The sequence below is a fragment of the Chrysochloris asiatica genome, unplaced genomic scaffold, assembly GCF_000296735.1.
Source record: "Chrysochloris asiatica unplaced genomic scaffold, ChrAsi1.0 scaffold00141, whole genome shotgun sequence".
NCBI lineage: Eukaryota > Metazoa > Chordata > Mammalia > Afrosoricida > Chrysochloridae > Chrysochloris > Chrysochloris asiatica.
In genome coordinates this window covers 8,499,418-8,523,850 of record NW_006408659.1, presented here as the reverse complement: position 1 = coordinate 8,523,850, position 24,433 = coordinate 8,499,418, and the positions used below count along the sequence as shown (strand labels likewise).

Genomic DNA, 24,433 nt, shown 5'->3' with positions numbered 1-24,433 from the left:
TGGTATGGTGCTGCAGGATAAACACTCGACCACAAAGTCAGTCTGAACCACTGCAAGGTCGGTGGTTCAAACTCACCAGTTGCTCCTTGGAAACTCTATGCAGGGTCACCAGGCGTCAGAACCCACTGGATGGTACTCAACAACACCAAAAGGGTGAAAAGCACCCCACCGTGTATGCACGTGGTACATGGGTTCCAAGGAGAAAGAAAACGACACACTGAGGATGGCTAGAACTGCAGGTCCCATAGTGTAGGGACACAGGGCATGGTGCAGAAGGTGAACAAGGACCAGAAGCATGCTTCCTATAGGCAAAAGGGCAACTAGTAAGGAACTGGCTTTGAAAGGACCACTTTGGGGGAACCAGGAAAAGGTGACCTTGATTCCAAAGCTACTATCAGTCTTGAAGTCACCCAACCATAAAAGACTGTAGACTGTGGAGTTTGTAGTCTTTGCCACAATGACTCCCACTCTTCCTCTGGGGTCAGCACAGATGACCTGCCAGCCTAGATCGTGTTCTGTGGGCTTCCTACGTAGCCATGAGCCATTGGCAATGCTAGCATACTGCCTGCAGTGACCGGCTGCTCTCAGGACTCTCTCAACAGGAACGGAGTCCCCAACACCAATGATTTGCATCAATGGGCTCAGAGAAGAATGAACTGAAGGTGCTATGTATTATTCATCTTTTGAGACTCGTCTTCCTTATTGTTGTGATGCCCGATGTGTTCCTCATACCTGTACTTTCTACGCCATACTGACATTAAAGGAGTAAAATGCTTATTGATCTTTAGAAAGGCACTGTGTCAAAGGTGACAGGCTAGCCTTCAGGTACTCACTCCCGTGGCTCAATTCTCAGTCAAGCAGTAGGATACATGTATAGGGTGGCAGCAACACGAGTGAGGTATGCTCACCATGGAATGGGCTATCATTTGAGATCAAAAGGACAGCATTTACTTAAGGACAAAGTTCAGAAGGGTGGGGGGAAAAGCATGAAAGAATACAAGGAATACTGGAAAAAAGTAGGATCAGTGATTTTTACATTGAGGGGTTTGAAATGAAACAAAGTATACGATTTGTTGAATGTAAAACTGATGATCTGCTCTGTAAGCCTTCATTCAATTCACAAAAGAATTTTTCAAGAGTTTTTTTGTTTTGTTTTGTTTTTTAATAGTTGATAGATTACGCAACGAAGTCCTCTGTGGTACACATTACTCTTTGAATTGAGTCTTACTTTAGACTAGAAATGAGAGAATTAAGTCTTTGTGGCAAGTCAATTTTAACTACAGATGTGGGAAAGGGTTATATTCCAGGTTAAAAGACTCAATAGCAAAGTGAAAATCTGTATGAATTTCCACGATAAAGCCATACACTCCCCCAAACCCAGAGGCCATCAGGTAGAAGGACTTGACACGTTTAAAAGGTTCTATGAAAGGTGCAAAACGTTTTCTGTCTGGAATTAAACCTTTTAATCAAAAGGAATATACCAAAACCAAAATCATCAAAATTCATGAAAATTCCTAAGTGCAGATTGCCTGGCTTCCTTCATCTGACAAGAAATTGATCAAAGTTGATATAGAATATTTCACTGCGAAATAAACAAGTATTTCTAAAAAACCTAGAGCTGCTTTGTCTTTGAGGGGTTCTAATGCCATGGCTGGAGTCCTGGTGTGACGCTGTGGGTTAATGCATCAGACTGCAAAGACATTTGAACTGCTCCTCGGAAACCCTATACAGGGTCGCTATGGGTCGTAACCGACTCAAAGGCACTTAACAACAACAACAATGCCATGACTGCGGTTTAATGCACTAGATACCAAAGTTGGTTTGAACCACAAGGTTGGGGATTCAAGTTTACCAGTGGTTCCTTGGAAAGACTGTACAGGGTTGCTGTGGGTCGAAACAGACTTGAACAACAGCATCATGACTGAGTATGTCATTAAGAGTGTGTAAAAAATAAACGTGTCCAAGAAAAACTTGAGAGAATGGGTGCAAACCACCACCACCACGTAGTGGCTCTGTACAATAAACACTGGACTGTGAACCACAGGTCAGCAGTTCTAGCCCACCAGCTGCTCCACAGAAGGAATGTGAGGTTTTCTGCTCCTGCAAAGATGCACAGCCTCAGGAAGCAACTGTATGCCATTTAACAACAAGGCACTAGTGTTCCATACATTAGAATCTTTGTGAGGACAATTACACGCATACAAAGGGGAAAAAATGGGGTGGGGTGGGGTAGGTGGGGGCAGTGGGGGCCTGAGGGAGAGAATGAACAATTCAGAACCTGTGAGGAATGTGGGACAAAGTAGTCTCTGACCCTCAGAGGGACAAGGTGCAGAGTTAGTTCATGAAGCCACTTTACCGGAAGACACAGCCATCTCCTAGTCTCCTGAAGCATCAGAAATACCAGGGGCTTCAAAAAGTTTGTGGAAAAATGGAATTGAAAATAGCATTTTCCCACAAGCCTTTTGAAGCCCCTTGGTGTGGCGCTGTGGGTTAATGCTCAGGACTGCAAAGTCAGTTTGAACCACAAGGTTGGTGGTTCAAGCTCACTAGCCACTCCTTGGAAACCCTATGCAGGGTTGCTATGGGTCAGAACTGACTCGATGGCACTTAACTACAACAGTATTAGCTGAAGGGAAAGACGACCCAGAAGAGCTAGAACTCAAGGTGTGAATTCAGGCAGCCCCAGTCCTGGTGAATGCGCTCAGCTAGCAGGCAGGAGTTGGAAGAGGTGTCCTTGCCATTTTCTAGAGGTCAGCACACCAGTCCCTGCTCATCACGGGAATGCTGTCTGCTGGCCTTCTTAATCAGCTGTGACTACCTCTCTGCTTTACCAGAAGCTACATACCTCCTTCTCTACCCTTTCCTCTTCCCAGGTTCAATGTCATGAAAACCATGCTGCTAACATTAGCAAGCATGGGCTGTAGCTCATTAGACCTGCACCAGCAATGTCACTCTTACTCCTACTTCAGAGACAACCAAGTGGGGCTGGCACACAGGTAGGACATGCGCAAAGGGAGCTGCCGCCATCTGTGAGCCCAGTACTTTCTCGGTCAGGGCCATGACCTTTGGAATCTCCCTGGCCTAGCATTTTCAGGTGCTATTTAAGAATCCTTTCATTAAAAAGGGCAGTGGTATTCTTATTTGGAAAGAAACTAAAACAACACCCTTCAAAAGTTGCCACACTGAATGTGAGTGACTCAACATCCCCTACACAGGAAATCTGGCAAAAACGTTCACCTGAATCCAGCACGCCCGTCCCTGTCTCCCACTTAACAGCACAAAAAGAGGGGTGTGGAACTAATGAAGTAACACTGTAAGGACAATCAGAAAAATCCAGGCTGTCGGGCCCTCAACAATGGTCCTATGCTCTTTAAAAGGCAATGATCTGGGGAGAAGAGTAGGGCCTGCTTATCACTCAGAGAGCAGAGATACACAACAAATCAGTGCACCCCCTTCATGCATTCATTAAGTTGATTGGATAGAACCTGGTTCAGGGACAGGGTGGGCAGGGAGCCATAGACATTTAGAGACAATCAGGGCAACTGACTCTGGACTGATCGGGAAATGACTGCTCGTTTTATGAGGGGTGATAAATGGCACTGTGGTGACCCAAGAGGCCGTCTTCATTCCTGAACCCACTGCCGTCGACCCTATAGAGGTCTCTGTTTCTAGCAAAGTATGTATAGCTGCAACTTTAAAGTGATTCAAACGTAACCCCACAACTACACATCCACCCAATACACAAATTACATATGTAGAAATAGAATCCAAGGAAAAATCCCACTGCCTCCCACAAACCCTAATCTCTGCACCCTCTGTTCTTCTAGGTATTGTCAGCTGTTGTGAGCTATGCCCTGAGGTTTGAATCTGAGGTGTGTGTACTTGGTGAGCACATGGTATAGACGAGGTTCCCTTACAGGTAGAAGATGTCAGTGCTCTTTCATGGTCAGGAGTAGACCATCTACTGAGAGAGACCAGTCATGTGAACCAGGCTAGGAGGGTTCTCCTGGCTAAAACTCTACCTTTCCTTAGCACAGGGGCTCTGTGTACATTCAGCAGCCTCTGAGTGGCCAGAGATGTGCCTTAGGGAGGGGCCACCCCCCCTGTGAAAGTCAGCATCAAGATCCTAGAGGAGATCCAAGGTCATGTGGCTCTTGGCAGGGAGCCTGGGAGGCATGGAGGCCCCCCGTGGAAAGGCAGTCAAGGTGGTGCATCAGGTAGGACGCTGTGCACTCAGGTGTGGCTACTCAGGGATGATAGCTGTGCAGCATCAGGGTCAGGAGGCGCTGAAACTAACCCACCCTGACCCACAGGATTATAAAGGCTTTGTACCAATGGCCGGAACAAGGCCGAGAGGTGGCTGTGTCCAACACCCTGAATCAGCCAGAACGAAGAAACCGGCTATCTCCTCCATGACTGCCACTCGAGTGCCCAGCAGGACACCTATGTGGCAACCTGATGACTCTGGGCTCTGCCCTCTACACTGCACAGCATGTGCTCAATTCATCCTGTGCACCACCATGTCAGGTCTCACCTGGCACTTGAAACGCAGAAGATTCAGTAAACAGGTGTGGGGTTGAAAAAGAACACAACACAACCCACTGCCACTGAGTCGATTCTGACTCCTAGCAACCCAGTATAGGGTTTCCAAGGTTGTCAATTATGTGTACCTTTGAGAGAGCCTCACCTTTCTCCCCAGGACCAGCTGCTGTTATCACTTTTTCCCAGGTTAAAAGTATGGCCACCACTCCCCATTATCTGGAAAACTGTAGAAAACCCACACACCAAAGCCCCTTAGCTTCCACCTCATCCTGAGAAGCTCCCCCAGCAGTGCATGTGCACTGGTCTGATTATGAGGTGTGGCCCTGCCTCCTGACTTACAATTCAACACATGGTTACACAGTGGTGAGGACAGAAGGAGGGGTGGGGCCCACTGCTCCTCACTGCTTTTCTAACAGCTCCTCCCACGACCCAGAGCAGGAAAGCTGCTTCCAGTACGCTTCTTGGGCACAGAGCACATAGACTCACATAGGTGAGCTTACATGCACACATACGATCACACATTCAAGGCAGCAGAATCTCTACATTTCGGGACCCTGCGCCATCCCATGAGGAGTGTCAATTCCCTGTGCTGCTCTTCCTCAACTTAACTGCTCTTATGCAGCAAGAGGCGGGAAGAATGGCCCTGGTCCGAACTGTCTTGAATGGGTGACCTAAAGCACTCGCCAATGGTCCAAAATTTCTCCCTGGCATGTGACACTCAAGCAAGTAGGCCTCCACTCCCTGGGTTCAGGTATGGCCTGAGACCAGGCAGAGCCTCAGACAACGCATACTGCTTCCCTCTTCAGATCAGACACTTTTCACAACTGTAAGGATTACCCAGATTCGCCAATGGGTTTTGTCTACCAGAAAGCAGGTTCCTGAGTCAATCAACAAATACTTTTTAATCTGCTCTGGACTTGCTCTGAGAAGTGAGCAAAGTCTCTCGGACAAGTCCTTCCCCTGGTGGGTCAATATAACCTTGTCTCCTAACTGGTGGACAAGGACACTCCTCCATCCTGAAGCTAGAGGCCCACTGAGTGTGGTACTGCAGACAGTCTAGCAAGGGCCAGGAGCTTGCCAGCCCCCATGGCCACAGGTCTCCATAGCATTGTCTACACTGCCAACACACATCCCAACACTGTTCAAAGTTCATCCAGCACTCTCCTGTCCCCCAAAATATTAATAACCTTTTTTGAGGTCCCTGAGGATTTCTGACTCATAGAAACATAGCCCATGATTTCAAAGACTGTGCCCCCAACAAGGAAGGAAAAGCCCTCATTCAGATGGCCTCTAATTGGGCAAGAGGCTGAACTCTCAGGTTGACTTCGCTGTTTTTCCCTTGGGGACAATCGGTCATGGCAGGCTGGGCCCTGGAGCAGAGCTCTGGGGTAATGAGAGAGGCTGCCTAGAAAGATGGCAGGAGACGGATACAGCGTGCATGTGGCCCCATGCCAGTTCCGACTGGCGTACGTCATAATACTGACATCAAGGGGGAGCATGATCCAGGGTGGGGACACAAAACCACATCATGACAAATGGAGGTAAGAGTCATAAACGAAGGTACACAGGATGCATGCGTAGGGATCAAGGAGAGTCCAGGAGGCTTCACAGAGGAGGGAAGGATGAGCCGTTCACTGCAGTGTGGGAAGCAGAAGCAGCAGTGGAGCAGCAAGTCACCCTTGGGGGACAGGGACAAACTCAGCTCAGGGTGGTTGCAGGGAAGGGGAGAGCTGTTCAGAGGCATGGTGTAAAGTAGACGTTATCTCCAGAGTGGCCTGGTCAATACCGAGGGAAGACGTGACTATTAACAAGACGGCACTGGGGGCAGGGTACACAGTGGGTCCAAGGACGGAGTCCTGGAGGCAGGGTCGCCAACTAGGACCCAGGTGGGGTTGGGGGCTGGAGAGAGGAGGCAACACGACACCACAGTCTGTGAGACGGGAGGAGTGGAGAGTAAATCTGTGCCCAGCTTGCCTAACTGGGCAGGGGTGGTGCCATTCACCAAGAGAAGAGCCCTGGGAGAGGAAGAGAGAGCAATCCGCTGGGAGTCTCCCTATACACACTCCAGTACATCCTTCCCAGCAGCCCCAGAAGAAATGCATCTCTGAGCTGAGGACTACTCAATGCCTGATGGTGGCTTAGTACCCCAACTGAGGACCCCAATCTCACCTGCATCCAAATGTCGTCTGCAACAAGGTTGTGATTCCCACACAGAAGAAGATGGTCCCGATGAGCTGGCTGGTGGCCCACTGGTCATAGCCCACACACATGGCATCGGCCAGCAGGAAAGGCACTGCGATTGTACCACTGAAGCAGGTCAGGTAGTGCTGTGGGTGAGAGGGGACATGGGGAGAGTAAACAAACGCTCCCTCACTGGTGTCGGCTCGTCCTGACTTTGCTACCCCACTGTCTTTAAAACACAGCCCACATGAAGCAGCTCCTTGTAGGGATGCACTTCTATCAGATCTCAGATAGGTTTTCTTCCTTCCAGCACGTGTCTTCTGCCTTATTACACACAGTTTCTAAAACAGCACTGGATAATACAGACACAGCAAGCAGTATTCCTTCTAAGACTCAGTCTAAGTTGAAAAGGCTTAACGAGCCTACCATCTAAGAAGCTCTTTACTGCGTATTTTAACAGTCTTTATAGTGAGCTTAGGCATCCCGGGGTAGTGCAAACCATTAATGTACCCATGGCTACTAACCAAAACATTGCAAGTTCAAGTCTATTTAGAGGCACCGCAGAAGACATGCTCAGCAATCTACTTGCAAAACAATCAGTCACTGAAAGCGCTAAGAAGCAGGGGGGTCTACTCTTGAAATACATGGAGTTACCATGAGTCAGACTCAACTCGGTGGCAAGTGGTTACTGGTTATAGTGTTCAGACAGCTTCCACCTGTCTCTAAGTTAACAGGATAACATAATTATTAAAAAATATAAGCTCTACTAGTAAGGTCTGCTTAAGGAGCTCTGATAGCATAGTGGTTATGAATCGGGATGCTAACCTCAGGAGATTGGCAGTTCAAAACTGCCAGTTATTCCACAGGAGAAAGAGGAGGTTTTCTGCTCCCATAAAGATTTACAGCCTGGGAAACCCTGTACAGGGTCATTATGAGTCGGAACCAATTCCACGGCACATAACAACAACAAGAAGTAAGGTATGCTTACTTGGAATGGTCAGCCAAAGAGATCATTATGATCAAAGAGACAGCGTTTACCTACGCATAAAGTTGAGAAGGGAGGGGAGGGGAGGGGAGGAGGGTGGCATAAGAACAAGAATCACAGGGCAGAAGGTGGGAAAACAGATGTTGCATGGAGGGGACTGCCATCCTTGAAACAAAATGAAGTGTGTGGTTTGTAAAATGTAAAACTGATGATCTTCTCTGTAAACTTGCACTCAGTTCACAAAAGAAGCTTTTAAAAAGATGATTTCTGGAGTTAAGACTGCCTGTGTCTAACCCAAATTTCGTCCTATGCAAGATACTCAAGGTGCCTCATTTCTGTATGCCTCAGTGTCCTTAGCTGTCAAAGGAGCTACCAAGAGTACCTCAGCTTTTACAATGGTTATGATATTTTAACGAATTATGATTTGTAAATTCAAGTAAAACTATACCAGCACAAAGGAAGTACCCAATGCAATTTCGTATTTTACTTATACGAGACAACTTCAAAAAGTTTGTGAAAAAATTCATTTTCTTTTCATTCTAATTTTCCCACAAACTTTTTGAAGTTCCTTCATAAGATTCTTACAAATAATACTGTCTTTTCTTTTTTTTCCCTAGATGCCTTTTCAACTTGATTGCATCATGTGGCCTTTCTCCTCTAGTTGTTAACACAATTGCATTTCACCAAACTGCTCTGGCATGCCTGAAACAAACCTACTCAGTCACACTGCATTTTTCTTTAAGAGTTTGATTTGCCAACATTTCATGTGGAACTTGATATCTATATATTCTTAAAATAATTTGGCTCACTAAAAAAAAATAAATAAATACATTCCAGGTCTAGAAATTAAAGTCAAACTTGCTACATTGTAGGAAAAGTTTTCCTTCCTTCTCTATGGTCTGGGGCTGTTTGGCAAACAGAAATCTACTCTGATCAGAAAGGGCTAAGTGGAAACAGTAGATGTGGGATTTGTTCAGAAAGAACCCCAACCCTCTTTTTCCTTGAGGACCTCCCTGTCCCCGTTCCTTGTGGTCCCTGTAGGAGAGCCTTAGAGTTCACGACTCCCTTCACTAAAGCCTGATTGTTCCGTTCTTAAGTTCTACAGAGTTGCTACATCTCTTCCCAATGGTTTCATTTTGGCCAAAATATGTTTGTTGCTTGAAATGCATGAAATCCAACTGATATCAACACAAACAGGTGTCTCCTGGGGCAAAGAACGTTCCTGTTGAGCAGAGAATTCTCAGAGAGATGCTCACAAGTTAATGTACACTGAGCAGGATTTCCCCCACCTATCTGACCAGAGAAGACATCTTCCAGAAGCATCTTTAATATATGCATCTCTAAAAGGCCCGCTATCCTGCAAGACCACACTGCTGCAAGCTCTGCTCCATCTCAGTTAGACACTTTCCAGTCCAGGTTATCAAGCACTGTTAATACCCGGGGGGTGGGAGCTGTTATGGATAGGAAAGTCAGTAAGAGCAGCAGCTGCCAGCAAGTAGAGTCCCACCTCTGACAGAATCAGCTGGTTTAAGCCACATCTGGGCAAAGAGCTACCTTTGAGCATCTGCAATGCCTTCATACAGCCAGAGGTGTGTGCCTGGTAAGAGTCAATCGCCTCATCCCCTTTCTCTAAAAGCCCAGTTTAATCCTAGTGAGAGAGGAAGGCTGCAGAAAGGGGATGGAGAGTACCAGAGACACAGCGGCCCCACCTCAGTGGCCTTCTTCTCTCCTCTCCCCATGGTGCTCTTGTTGCTCCCGCTGCCAGCTACATCCAAGAAAGCAGCTGCCACCACAGCTAAGTTCCCTTCCTTTCAAAACAAAAACACAGGCCTCCTATCTACAGACTGGCCAAGAGTGGATCTTTCACTGCCACCCATGTTACACATTAAATTCATGGCTAAATGGAATTAACAGTGGACTGTTTCCATCGACTTTTTTTCTGTCATTTAATTTATTTACTTATATATATATATATATATAATTTTAATTTTATTTATTTATTTTAATGTCTTATTGTGTATTGTGTGATCGTCTACATGGGGGAACATTAATTTTACATTCATTCTATCATACATCGTCTCATTGCCCTAGTTACCGTCCCATCCATGCATCATCACCCAACCAAAGGGTACACCCTGCAATCCTGCCAGCCCTCCCCTCACGGTCCTCAGCACACAGCCCCTCTCTCTCTCCAGATCCCTAGTCCCCAAGCCACTCCATCTCTTCACATCATCCTCTCTGTCTCAGTCTCAGGCCTCGCTGCTCCTCTGGGTGGGGTCCCGCTTTCCGCTCTTCTCCATTGATGGTCCCAGGGCCCTCTGCTCCTAGACTGAAAGGTTAATCACTCCCCTCCTTGCTATAAAATGTCCACCTTTACATTTCCAGTCTTTACAATCAGTCCTGGTAACAATTATTCACCCTTGCTGCCCAAGGGACCCATCTGCATTTCTTTTCATCTGCCCTTCCTAGACAGGTCAGAAACTACTCACTGGAGACTCTACCATCCTCCCCGCCCTGTGGATCTAGGTTCCCTCTTGAAAGCTTGTAAGCCAGTCACTTCTTGCCTTTGTATCCCTTCTCCCATTTTGGTTAGTCAATGTTCAAGATGGCCATCCCTATCTAACTCTTTGTGTGGAGGGGGTGGGACTATCCATCAACTTTTTGAAACCTCCTCTCATTGATTGACTAGAGCAGGACTACAAGAACCCACTCTTCTTGTTCTTTTCCTCATTCCACTATTGGAAAACCATGCTAATAATTCCCATTCACCATTCTTAAAAGAGCAATTTAGAATAAACTTTCCAATAAATAAAATCAAAGTTGAATTAAATAAAACAGAGGGCTATCTGAGCCTCTGCTGATGGTAGACTATTCATGCATCTTACCTGTAACCCCAGGAATATACACAAGTACCAAGGAGGAACATCTTCTATGGTGTAAATCATGTCCGATCTCTGGGGGTCTAAACTGCCAGTGCTATCCAGGGTCTCTGCAAGAGAGCTCTGTGAGTGAGGAGAGAAAAAAAAGATGTTCAGTAAAGTGAGGTTTGAAGCTAACACAGCTCAGTACAGAACACTATCTGCCCCTCTCTTGTAAAATTAAGCCTTAAATATCTCTGAGGTCCCTAGGTGGTGCAAATGGTCCATGGGCTCAGCTGCTAACTAAAAAAGGTTGGTGTTTTGAATCTACCCAGAGGCAACACAGAAGAAAGACCCGGCAATCAACTTCTTAAAAAAATCAGGCATTGCAAACTCTATGGAGCACAGTTCCACTCTGCTGCACACAGGGTTGCCACGAGTCAATTAAACCCTTGCAATGTTGAAGAATACTTGCTCAGTATCCCTTGGCATCAATTCCCCTCTATAAATCACCCAACTTGCTCAGAGTTTCTCTGTGTGGAAAGGAATACCCAGAGGCTGAGGTCACAATAGGACAGCTTGGCATGAGCAGAGCCTGGGTAAGAGGTGTTATTAAATGTTAACCACTTCTACACAAGAAAGCACTGCTCCTCACCTACCCCTGCAAGAAGAAAGCTTTTCACCTGAAAATAAGGTCCTGCATCACCCTACCAAAACACTATTGCTCAGAAAACAATTTTGAGGAAAAGAACAAAATGTAAAAATGTACAAACACAATGACTCAAGTTTTCCTTAAAAAAAAAAAAGAGACCAGAAATTTATTTATAGTTCAGGTGACAATTTTTATTTTCTCCTTTTTCCTTCACTGTTAGCAAAGGTTTTCTTTTTAAGGTTCAGAGCATGCCAAAATCATCAGAAAGACCAAAAACACTTAGTTCATTCAGCATCTGAGCCAAATCCAAGCTAATCCCAAATGTCCAGTTTAGCTTTAGAACTGCTCTTATTCTAAAACCCTACCAATATGTTCTCGCTTCCTCAAAATCCAAGACTTGTGTCTTTCTAAAATTTTTTTGGACCTAGTTTAAAAAAAAAAAAAAGTAACTATTAGGAAATCAAATTGAAAGATGTTCCACAAAAATGGTAAAAATGATGGCATTCTGACCCTTAACCCTGACTAGTCCAATTCCTGTCCTCTTTGTCTGACAAGACTTGGTCCAAAAAAATGTACAGGGAACTGGGATTTATTGCCAAATACTGCTAAATAAATAAGTGACGCATTTCAGCCTTACCTTCAAGTCTAAAGGTGAGCATGTAGGCTGACATTTGATCTAATCCAAACATGGACTGAAACTGACCTTTTAGAAGTAATTTTTCTTGTATTCAAACAATGGATATTCACAGATGTGCACTGCTGAGTGGGTTAAAAGGATTATAAGTGTCTTTCCAAACTGTCTTGGTACAAACAGTGGGAAAATATGAGTGTGCATGAGGAATTTGATTATGTGGCGCCCATTTTACTGACAAGCAACGATGGACATTAAATCTATAATACAATGGATGATTCAATTTCTGTTCAGCTAGAAAGATCTGAAAACAGAACAGTAAAGCTATAAATAGTGACCTGTCACGGTGTGGCACTGTGGGTTAATGCACCAGGCTGCAAAGTCACTTGAACTGCAAGGTCGGCGGTTCAAGCTCACCATAAATCCTATACAGGGTCACTATGATTTGGAAACAACTAGATGGCACTTAACAACAACAACAATGTCAAGTCATTTTTCACTATTAAACAGAAGGACAGAAAACACTTTGCATCTGTCCTTTTGTGAGGTGGGCTTAAGGGGTACATACAAATGTGGACATACACACACTTGGAAATAACACAAATGTCTGCAAGTCTTATTAAAATTGCAGAGTGGTGGAGCTATGCAGCCAGGGCGATCAATCAAGCCTGAAGCCTGCCTGGCACATGCTGCATTGTCCATCCTTGACATGGAGGGGATGCACATCTGGTCACTGTACTGGGGATGGGATCACACTCCATTTTAAGTGCCTGAACAATATGATTCACTTCCAATATTTAAAAAAAAAAAAAGAAGAAGCAAACACAAAAACCTTCAACACCAAGATTCCAACATTAACTGCATTAATAGTTTAACAATGCCATTTAAAGGAGTTCTCCTTATTTGATGGTCTGACATAATCTACAGAGCAAACAAATTACCTGACCTTCAAGGATTAAAGTGAACTCAAAACTCGGCTCTCTGCTTGGAGACTTCTGATACACTTTAATAACATCTCCAATCATTTCTATGGTTGTTTATCTAGTCTAGCATTTCTGGGGTCAATTTTAGGCTTTTGTGAGGGTTTTCACCCCTCTACAGAATCATTTTATGTAGGGGAGAAATTGGCAAACTTTTTTTTAAATAACAAGCCATAGCACAGCTACTCAACTCTGCCATCATAGCATGAAAGTAACCATTAACACTATGTACACAAAATGAACATGGTTGTGTTCCAATAAAACTTTATTTATAAAAATATATAGTGGACGTGGGGATGCTTGAAGATGGAAAGAAATTTGATTCCTCCCAGGACAGAAACAAGCCCTTTAAGTTTATGCTAGGCAAGCAAGAGGTGATCCGAGGCTGGGAAGAAGGGGTTACCCAGATGAGTGTGGGTCAAAGAGCCAAACTGACCATCTCCCCAGACTATGCCTATGGTGCCACTGGACACCCAGGCATCATCCCACCAAACGCCACTCTCATCTTTGACGTGGAGCTTCTAAAACTGGAATGACAAGAATGGCCTCCTCCCCTAGCTACCTGTTCTTGGATCTGCCACAGAGGGATCTGGCTTCTCCAGACACGCACACGTGACTCCATATGGAGCTTTCCCCGACGTTCAACTACACTCTTTCTATAAACATCAACCCTGACTGAATGTGTTCTGTCCCTCAGCTTTGCTTCTGACACCTCCATTTTCTCTTCCCCTTTTTCCTTGTATGTATGGTGACTTAAACTATATGTCATCCACCTCAGTTACTCATTTTATTTCGTTCTGGCTTTGGGGTGAAGATTCAGTTTCAGTCTTTTGGATCTAGGTTTTCAATTAAGCATATGATCCAGTATTAACAGCACAATGGGCGAACTTTAGAATAGGGATTGGTGTGGGGTGGGAGGAGGGTACAAGAAACTTTATTTTATCTTATTTTTTTTGGATGAAACTTTTACTATATATTAAACATTTGTGCTGCTGCGCTGCAAAGCCATAGCAGATGTGAGGCATTGAGGGATGATTTTTTCTTCCAAGTTGAGAAATGTCCTTGGGTTGAATTCAGAGTCCTACCCCAAACTGAAGTGGGGAAGCGGAGCACCTTTGCCTCCCCTGGCCCCACTCACCTTCCCCTTAAACCTTCTGCCTTTCGAAAGCAGATGGTTTCCACTGTGGTGTTGAACACCATGGGCCAGCATGGACCTCTTGAAGCCTTCTTTATGGCCTGGTTTGCCTTTTTTTTTTTGGCCATCCTACGCTTTTTCTAACAGATTTTCAGGACTTTTGTAATTTTCGTAACTATCAAAACTCCACCGCTTCCTAAATTTTAAGAACTTTAGTTGAAAGTTTAAATTGAAGGTGCTGTTTGTAGACACTTAACACCCAACGAAAGCCCAGCCATCATGACAAATCCTTGAGTGTTCTCTAAGAAAATGATGCCGGTCATCGCAGCTTCAGCATCTCCTGTTTTTTGATGCTCAGCTCCCCCTGCTGATCTCAACGGTTTCCTGGCTGTTTCCTTCCCCCTCTTAGCCCTTTGCTGTCCTGTGTAGTGATTTGGTGAGATAAGTTGCTGCTGCCCCACTCCTCCTCCCTTCTTCTGTACCACATAAGAATTTCAAGTTTTATTACTGCAATAAAAATGCTTTATGCTGGCTTTTCAAAAAAAAAAAAATATATATATATATATGGTGGGTCAGATTTCGTTTATAGATTATAGTTTGTCTCCAGCATTTCAAACTGCTCATCATGAAGTTGCACATAATATCCGTATGGATACTTCTCCTACCTTCTTTCATAATGCTAATATATAATTTGGGAACTCTCTCCTATTTTTTGGACCTTTTTAGGATGAAAGTATTTCATAGTAAAAAAATTTAAACATCATTTTTAAAAACTATGGTGATACCATCATTCCTCCTCAAGTTTAAAACACATTGTCTGCATATGAGTAGAAACAGGTACCTTTGTACCTCTAAGTTGGAATATAAACTGATACAAGCCCGATGGAAGGCAATTTGATAACAGCTGTATACATCACAAATGCACATGCCATTTCCTCAAGCAATTCTCTTCCTAGGGATTTCTTCTAGAGTTACACTTAAGTGTGTGGAAAGCATCTGTGTATAAAGTCATTCACTATAGCACTGATAATAGAAAGAAAGATACAAAATAAAAAGGCCCATCAGTGGGATACTGGCTAACTGTGATGCACCCATACCATAGGCCCCAAGGCAGCTTAAAAATATTATTATTATTAAGAGTCAATAATAAAAAGAAGAAATCTCTTTATGCAGTGATGGGGAAAGCGCAGATGTTTTAACATGGTAAAAAATTAAAAAATGCAAAACAGTATGTATACTCTTTGTGGAAAGGAGGAGGATGAGAAAGGAGACTATACGTTCCAACTTGCTTGTGCATGTACAAACAGTGCCTGGAAAGACGTCCAGCAAACTTGCTTTATCTTTTTTTTAATGGAGGGGGTTGGGACTAGATGAATAGGAGACAGGGGTGAGAAGACTTAACTAGGTACCATTTCTTATGTTTTATTTTTTAAACTGAAGAAATTAAGTAAAATTAATTTTTAAAAATAAAAAGAATCTCAGATATACTTCCTGTTCTGGTGAGATATACATTATATTCAAGACCAGAAAAATCAAACTCCCCACTATCCAACTGATCCTGACTCCTAGTGGTCCTATACGGTAAAGAACTGCCCACAAAGGGCTTCCGAGACTACATCTTTATGGAAACAAATTGCCTCATCTATTTCCCTTGGAGCGGTTGGTGGTTTTCAACAACCGACCTTTAGTTTGACAGCCTAGTGATTAACCTATGACACCACCATGGCTCCCTAATTATACATAAGAGAAAACCAAATAAGTTAAAGTAAAGAGTGTATACGTGTGTGTGTGCACATGCATGGAAGATACATGAAGCATACACACTAGATTTCCAGTCACCAGAAGTAATCTGGTGAGAATGGAAGGAGTACATTTTAAACCTTTTCTGTAAGTATTTTTGGACTGTTGACTATTAAGCAAATACAATCAAAACAACTTTTCTTTTTTTAAGAATAGTTAGTACCCGCAACAAAAAGTTACTTAAAAATGAAAATGAAAAGGTCGTTCGTTAATTGAAAACGTATACCTTTGCACACATTCAAGATGGGATAAAACCAAACCAAACCCACTGACATTGGAAGGGATCTTGACTTTAAGCAACTCTGTAGGGCAGAGAAGTGCTATTCCTTTGGGTTTCTGAAAGTGATAAGACTGCACCTCCCAAAGGTGGAAAACTGGCAAGAACTGAGAATAAAGCAGTCCCGTGGAGTTTCACCATTCACAGGTTTCAGTGCATAAATTGCTTAAACTGGCAAAGTTTCAGAGTAAAAATAAAGAAAATTTAAGATTCTCAAAATTCAAATGAAATTGAGGAGTCTTGGGAATGCAGCACAATTTATAAATGACATGTTATCAAACTTTCCCCATAAGCCAGGCATCGTGACATTTACAAAGGAAAAAGAAAACAAGGCATATGGACCCTTCTGAGCAGCTCTCGAGGAGCTGTAAGCTAAGCAATGAGCTGCCAACAGCAAGGTCAGTGGTCAAACCCACTGTCCATTCCGCAGGAGAAAGATGAGACTGTCTGCCCCCAATAAGATTTACAGTCTTGGAAGCCCCAAGTTGCAGTTCGACTCTGTCCTACAGGGTCACTGCTCTAGCTATAGTCTGTAAACTTCCACCTGATGTGTCTGGGAAGAGAAGGTCAGGGAAGATGCTAATGGATTAAATAAACCAGTTGTGAGAGATTAACAGGACTTACTGGAACTTGTCAATTTTGCCATCCTGCTGGGTATACAATGAGCCATCTCAGAAGCAGAAGGGGAATCTCACAACCATCAAAGAAGAAAGGGCCGAGAGTGGAGTGCATCCTTTGGGCCCTGAGATCCCTGTGCATGGAACCTCGTGGAAAGCTGTGACAGGGAGTGTCAGAGGAGGAGCAGCAGCAGCAGAACCAAGAGCCAGAGCATGAGACACAGCAGCGGGCTTCGCAGCCCGTGGAGCAAGTAAAGCTAGATACCTTTCGGCAGGAGGTTTGCTTACAGAGTGGGGTGCCTCCCGGCACTTAATTGGACGAAGCTAGGTGTGTGACCCATGGAGTTAGAACTGAGAACAGGGCAGAGGCCAGTCAGTCCATGGGGCTCAGGGTCAGAGATGAGCCTGTGTGTGGGCACAGCAGAGGAGAGGCTGTCTTGACTGGAAGAACTGTGTCCTGAGCATTTCTGACCCTGAAATGTAAATTGTTTAAGTGGCACTATGGGATGAAGCACTGGACTGGCACGACCAATTTGAATCACAAGGTCAGCAGCTCAAACTCACCAGTTGCTCCTTGGAAACCCTATACTGGGTCACTATGAGTTGGAACCAACTGGACAGCACTTAACAGTAATGACAACTTCCCTAATAAACCCCATAACTGGGAGTATGATGTATGAGTTCTGTGTGGCCACTGACTTATCAAACCCAACTGAACAGAGAGTGTTGTGGAAGAATGGCTGGTGATCATTTTTTACAGTCACTGTGAGTTAGAATCTACTCAATGGCAAATGAGGGTGGGGACTGGTTTTGTTTTTTTTCCTCTGGCTTCATGAATATGAACAAATAGGTCCGCCCTTCAAGATGGGGTGGAGAAAATAAGATTCTCTCACTTCAGTGTGTGACTTATATTGCTTTGATCAAAAAGCCTTGTCCAAGCATTTTCACAATCCAAATAAAGTACGTATTTGTTTCTCTTAGTGTCTTATTTGCTGTACATCTGTATGTTTCAGGCACAGTGCTAGTAATTTTACATGTGTTTATTGTGTTTAATCCTTTAAGCAACCCTGAGATACACGCTGCTATGTTTAATCCCATTTTACAAATGAGAAAACTGAAGTCTTCAGGATCCGAGTCATATCTGCACCCACAAGTCACACTTTTTCTGTTTGTTTTTTTAGATGGAAGTTTACACAGTGAATTAGGTTCTCATTGAACAATTGTTAAAGGGCTCTCCAGTCGTCTTGTGGGGGGCAGGAGGGGTACCTTTTCTGCGATGCCATTTTCGGTGGTATAAATGGCCATGAGCTCGGTGTCTTCGTTGTCCTGTTCTCCACTGGATGTGGCACCTCCGTTAATCACCACCTGGAAAGACACATTACATTTAGAGGCTGTCTCAACATACGCCACCCTGTGTTAAAAAAAAAAAAAGCATTCTCCTCCCCTGCTCCCCAATGTTGTTTTGTGCCATCACTAGGCTCTAATTGCACAAGTGTAGTCAAAAACCACTGAAAAAATAAGAGAAAAACACCTTCAGAATGGATGCTCCAAAAACAATCAAATTTAGTTACTAGGACATCAGAAAGGCCCAGGGCTGATGTAGAGTAGAGTCCTATGTGCTAAAACCAACTTTTCCTGCACCTACCTCTGCTTGTTGTCTGGACCACAAGTGCCAAATGTGTCTCCACGGCACCAATGAGGGCAGATTTTGGCAGGAGTTGTTAACTCCCACTCCTCCAGACTCAGCACACAATATGCAAAGTCCTATACATGTGGACACTCCTCAGCCTAGGAGGTGCTCCCAGGATCATCCAGCAAAGTCCGGCTAAACCCCACTCTATTCCAGATAATGAGGGTGCAGCCCTGCCTGCCTCCCTGCAGTCGGGAGTCCCAAGAGAGCTACGATCAGCTGTGGGACTTGGTCAGTCACTACAACTACAGTGGAAAGAAGTGGGGAGGAAGAGGAGGAATGGCAGAGGCAGAAAACCTTTAGGAGGCTGTGGTCAAGCAGACAACAGGGGCAGTGGTGGGATCCATGGTCTGAACAGTACTCTGGTCTCATTTAAAAGGGCAAGAACAGGGACTTCTTGTAATAGGTGTGTGATAAGACACCATCCACAGTACAGTAGGTGACACCAAAGTGTTCAGGACACTATCCAGCTTTCAAATCTGGATGGCAGGGTGGGTGGAGGTAGAGGTCCCAAAGATGAGGACATGGTTATAGGTGGGGGAAAGAGTAAATAAGTACAATTGATATGTTTTACCCATAGCAACCGCCTCACAAAGGATGCTTCACTTTCCCACGCTAGTCCAGGACAGTTTATTTAATTGTACATATTACTGACCTGGTGGCGCAGTAAAGTGCCCTGGTGGTGCTGTGGTCAGGCACTAACTTCAAGATAAGCAGTCCAAACCAATCTATCGGCTACCGTAAATATGTACAGTTTCCGGAACACTAAATAGGATCGCAAAGACTTGGAACTGACTCAGTGACAATGGGTTAAGTGCAAGGCTGCTAACCAAAAGTTCAGCAGTTCAAACCCACCAGCTACTCTGAGGGAGAAAGATTCTGTAAAGATTTAGCCTCAGAAACCCTAAAGAAGCAATTCTACTCTGTCCTATAGTCACTCTGAGTTGGAAATGACTTGATGGCAGTGAAAGGTGGGGTTTCTTTTAGTTCATAAAGCCTAACTATGATTTCTCACACAGCTCCACATGTTGAACGGTCCTGAGAACCTCAGAGGCTGTCCTGGGGACATTGCCACCCCTCCTGCCATCATCTCATGCTGCGGCCTTAGAGTCTGTACCAGCACACATGTCAGTGTGTGTGCCTGTGAGGGGGTGCTGCAGAACTGAGAAACTGCCATCGATTCCCCCTCAGTGTGGCTCCCCCTCCCCATGATCCTTTGCTCAGCATCCAGCAGAGTTCCAGCTGGGCTTGGGGACACTCAGAAGGTAGGAGTTTCTGGAAGCCAGAGAGGAATGAAACAAGACTTCACTCTGAAAGGATAGGGGGAGAGGGGACGGGGGTTGTCCCATCAGGACGGCTATTGTCTGACAGACTGCATATTGTTCATGTAATCTGTATGGGCAGGGAACTGCCTACATTACCTACAGAAGACAGTGCTGGTCAAAACACTTGTCTCCTTTCCTAATGTTTGTTCCTTTGGTTTATTTAATGGTTTTAATGGTCTAATTTTACGAATATATGAAATTTGATTTTAAAAATCAAATGTTAAAATCTCTCTTTCAGGAAAGGCACTGAGGTTTTGTTTTGCCTTTCAACAGAAAAGGATGAAAAACGCTGTTGACTGTTATCAAAGCTTCCCAAGTTTGAACCTCTAGATATTAGTCTGGTGTGGCACTGTAGGATAAACACAGCCAGTGCTAACCACAAGGCTGGCGGTTCAAACCTACCAGCAGCTCCTTGGAAACCCTACACAGTGTTGTTATGAGTCAGAACCAACTCCACAGCATGTAATAACAACAAATATTAGTTTAACTGGGAAATAAAATATGTCTTGGAATGCTACCCTTTAATAAAGATTTATTTATTTTGTGCTAGTAACAGCATCACAGATAAGAGACTTGGAATCTTGGCCCCATTCATCTCAGGAAATTGATCAATTTTTACACAAAAATATCAGCAGATGATTTATAAACACTTTGGAAACAAGATGTCCTTTCTTCCCCTCCAAAACCAAACCAAACTTGTGGCTTTAATTTTTTTCTCATGAACTAATATTGTATAATCACTCAATCAGTTACCAAAGCAGGTTTTGTTTCACTGTCTAAATGCACCCAGTTGTTATTTGTTGACTGTCTCTAATACGCATAAATGGATAAGTGTCTCTATTGCTCAATATTTTTCTTGTTCAAATACATCATTTCTATTAAGCTAAGATAATGATGTTGAAGTCCTTGTTTTTGATACAGCAGTGCTGAGATATCAACTGTGCAGGAAACGGTGGCAGGGAGGGGGGAGTGAACACAGACGGGGGCAGGTGTGTCAGCCAACAAGTATCACCTGGAATGGCAAAACCTCAGGAATGCCAGGTTTCACCTGACAACAGATTTCAAAGCAAACCAAATCCACTTTGTTCAAGCCAAATCCTACAACTCACAGCATCCCTGCAGGACAGAGTAGGGGTGCTGCACAGAGCTTCCGATGTCACACCTTTCTCCCACCAATCTGGTGGGTGTAAACCGTAAATCTTTACAGAACAGGCAACCTCAGGAGTGAAGAGTCACCTTTCTGCTGAGGAGCATCTGGTGTGCTTGAACCGCTGACCTTGCAGTTAGCAGTCCAAACACCTAACCCACAGCGCCACCCGGGCTCCATAGCAACCAAAACTACTGACAGCAAGCCTGGAGGAGCCTGGACAGCACAGCCTCCCTCACTTGCACCTGGGGCTCCTGAGGCAGCAGCAAACAGAAGCAACTTCAGGGTTCGAGGTGAATGTGAACCAATGCACAGGTTGGTAACTCTACTCTCACCAATCTCAGCTCATTGCCCTGGACATAAAAAGTGGGCTGCTTCCTCCATCACCGGTCCACACTGAAAACTCTCTGTCCGTTTCTGCTCCAGCTTCCCACTATCACATCCAATGAAGACGGTGGTAAGGGCAGTTACCGTTTGCTGTGCATGTATTTATGACAGGAGCTGGACAGAAGACCCCGCCGAGCAGCCTCCCTTCAAGGTGAGCTTGCTGTTGTTAGATGCTACAGAGTTCGTTCCCCACGCATGGAGACTTGGTCCTTTGCCATTCTCATGATCGACTGCAGACCAGACCAGACAACTGCAACCCATAGGGTTGGGTTTTCATTGGATAATTTTTGGAAGCAGATTAGCAACATTCCTTCCTAGTCTTAGTTTTGAAGTTCAGCGGAACCTGTTGCATATCAAAGCAGCCCACAAGTCTCCTATGACAGACAGGTAATGGCTGTACATGTGGTACACTGCCTGGGAATAGAACCCGGGTCTCCAGCATGAAAAGTGAGAAATTCTACCACTGAGCCACCAGTTTCTGAAGGTGACACTTCCAAGAGTTTAAACAGAGATGTCCCTAATAAGTCCTACTCCAGAATGACCTTGCAGACACCCAGTTGGCTCCAGCAGTCCCACAAATGAAAAAGTCAACATCTCAACAAGAAAATGACAAACGGAATGTTGATTCCTGACCATCTGAAAACATACTCAACCTCAATCATAAGAAGCTGCTAACAAACTGAAACAATAAAGTCAGTAGTTCAAACCTACCAGGCACTCCTCGGAAACCCTACAGGGTAGCTGTGAGTGGAAAACAACTTGATGACACTTAACAACAAACTAGTCAGTGGAGTCCAGGTGTGGCACTGTAAGATAAGCACTAGATTGCTAAACACAAGGTCAGGGGTTCAAACCCAGTAGCCGCTCCTTGGAAAAGCTGCATAGTGTTACTATGATTCAGGACCAACTCGATGGCACTTAGAAACAACAACAAAAATAAACTAGTCAGTGACCTAGGTGGTGTAAACAGTTACTTCATTCAGCTGCTAACAAAGTCTGGAGTTATAATACCACCCTGTTGTTGATAGGTGTTATTGAGTCAGTTCTGACCCATAGCAACCGTATGTGCAACACTGGTTATGTGCCATCATCAGAATTGCTGCTAGGCTTGAGTCTTTTTCTGCTGCCACTGTGCCAATCCATCTTGTTGGGAAACTCCTCCTTCTACACTTTACTAAGTATGATGTCCTTTCTTCATGGATTGGTCCCTCCTGATAATGTATCTGAAGTATGACAGATGAAGTCTGGTCATCTTGGCTTCTAAGGAGTATTCTAGAAGTGTTACTCAGGCAGTTCGTGGTACCTTCTCCAACACCATTAGTTCAAATGCATCAAATCTTCCATGATCGTCCTTATTCATTCTCTGCATATAAGGCTATTGAAAATACCATGGTTAGATTGTTGTTGTTATATACCCTGGAGTTGGTTCCGACTCATAGTGACCCTGCATAGTGTTTCTGAGGCTGTAAATCTTTACAGAAGCAGAAAGCCTCATCTTTCTCCTGCGGAACAGCTGGTAGTTTCGAACTGCTGACCTTGCATTTCGCAGCCCAATTCATAACCACTACGCTACCAGAGGCTTGGATTAGATGTACTTTAATCCTCAAACTGACAACCTTTAGCTTCAACACTTTTAGGAGGTGTCTTGTGCAGCAGATTTGCCTATGCAATACATCATTTTTCTTCTTGACTGCTGCTTCCATGAGTGTTGATGGTGGATGAAAGAAAAATGAAGTGTTTGACAACTTCAATCTTTCTCCATTTATATGGGTGCAGTTTACTGGTCCAGTAGTGAGGATTTTTTTCCTTCACATTGAGGTGCCACCCATACTGAAGGCTGTGGTCTTTGATCTTCATCAGTAAGTATTTTAAGTCCTCTTCAGGCTCAGTAAGCAAGGTTGTGTCCTCCGCATAGCTCAAGTTGTTAACAAATCTTCCAATCCTGGTGACACATTCTTCTTTATATAATCCAGCTTCTCAGATTATTAGCTAAACACACAGATTAGATAAACATGGTGAAAGAATACAACGCTGGTATACACCTTTCCTGATTTTAAATCACTCACTGTCCCCTTGTTCTGTTTGAATGACTATCTCTTGGTCTATGCACATGCTCCTCATGAGCACAATTAAGTGTTCTATTATACTCATTCGCCACAGCGTTGTCCATAGCTTGTCATGATTCACAGTCAAACAGCTTTGCATAGTCAATAAAACACAGGTAAACATCTTTCTGGTATTCTCTCAAAGAAGGACCCGACAATCTACTTCCAAAATCACAGCCACTAAAAATACTACACAGCAAAGCTATACTTAGATACACACGGGGATTTCATGAGTCAGAACAGACCTAACCCAACCTGGACAAGAACCCAATTTGACCACCGATGTCACTGGCAAGAATGGGGGAGACAAGCACTCACACACTATTTAGAGGAAAGAAATGACCTCAACAGAGGCATTCTGTTGACATCTCAACTCTCCAAGGCATACTGCCTCTGATCTAACAATGATATTCTTAGGAATTTATCCTTCAATTGTTATACACAGCTGAGTGAAATGACTCATCTGCAAGGTCATTCGCAACAGTTCTATTTGTAATAAAAAATACTAGAAATAATCTTTATGACGGCCAAGATACAGTGAATAAAGTATGGTACACACACACCATGGATCACTGTTATTAAACAAATGAGGATACTCCTTATGTACGGGCATACGATACACACAGACACCATTCAAGACGTATTATACTCCTTGTTGTTAACTGTTGTTTGTTGTTTTTAGGTGTGACTCATAGTGACCCTATGCACAACAAAATAAAAAACACCCAGTCTTATGCCATCCTCACAATTGTTGTTAAATGTGAGCCCATTGTTGCTGCCACTGTTAATTCATCTAATTAAGGGTCTTCCTCTTTTTCATTGAATCTCATCTTTACGAACTGTGATGTCCTTTTCCAGGGACTGGTCCTTTCGGACAACGTATCTTCTCTTCTAAGGAGAATTTTGGCTCAACTTCTTCCAATAGATTTATTTGTTCTTCTGGTAGTCCAAGGTATTTTCAATATTCCTCTCCAACACTGTAATTCAAATGCATAAGTTCTTATAAATATGAAGGGATTGAAAATACCATGGCTTGAACGGTCAGGCACACTTAGTCCTTCAATGGGACATCTGCTCTGCTAAAACTTTAAAGAGGTCTTTTGCAAATGTGCCAAATATAA

The 24,433-nt window shown here is 44.0% G+C and overlaps 1 protein-coding gene across 1 annotated transcript in view; it reads right to left on the bottom strand.

Moving 5' to 3' along the window:
• The window catches only part of SLC23A2 (solute carrier family 23 (ascorbic acid transporter), member 2), an 80,807-nt gene that overhangs the window by 34,352 nt on the left and 22,022 nt on the right, over nt 1-24,433 (bottom strand). Inside the window, exons 2-4 of the mRNA XM_006870411.1 lie at nt 17,925-18,023; nt 10,594-10,710; nt 6,712-6,869 (exon numbers count right to left, since the gene is read on the bottom strand). Of these exons, the coding sequence (XP_006870473.1) occupies nt 6,712-6,869; nt 10,594-10,710; nt 17,925-18,023 (374 nt within the window). The remainder of the gene's footprint in view (nt 1-6,711; nt 6,870-10,593; nt 10,711-17,924; nt 18,024-24,433) is intronic.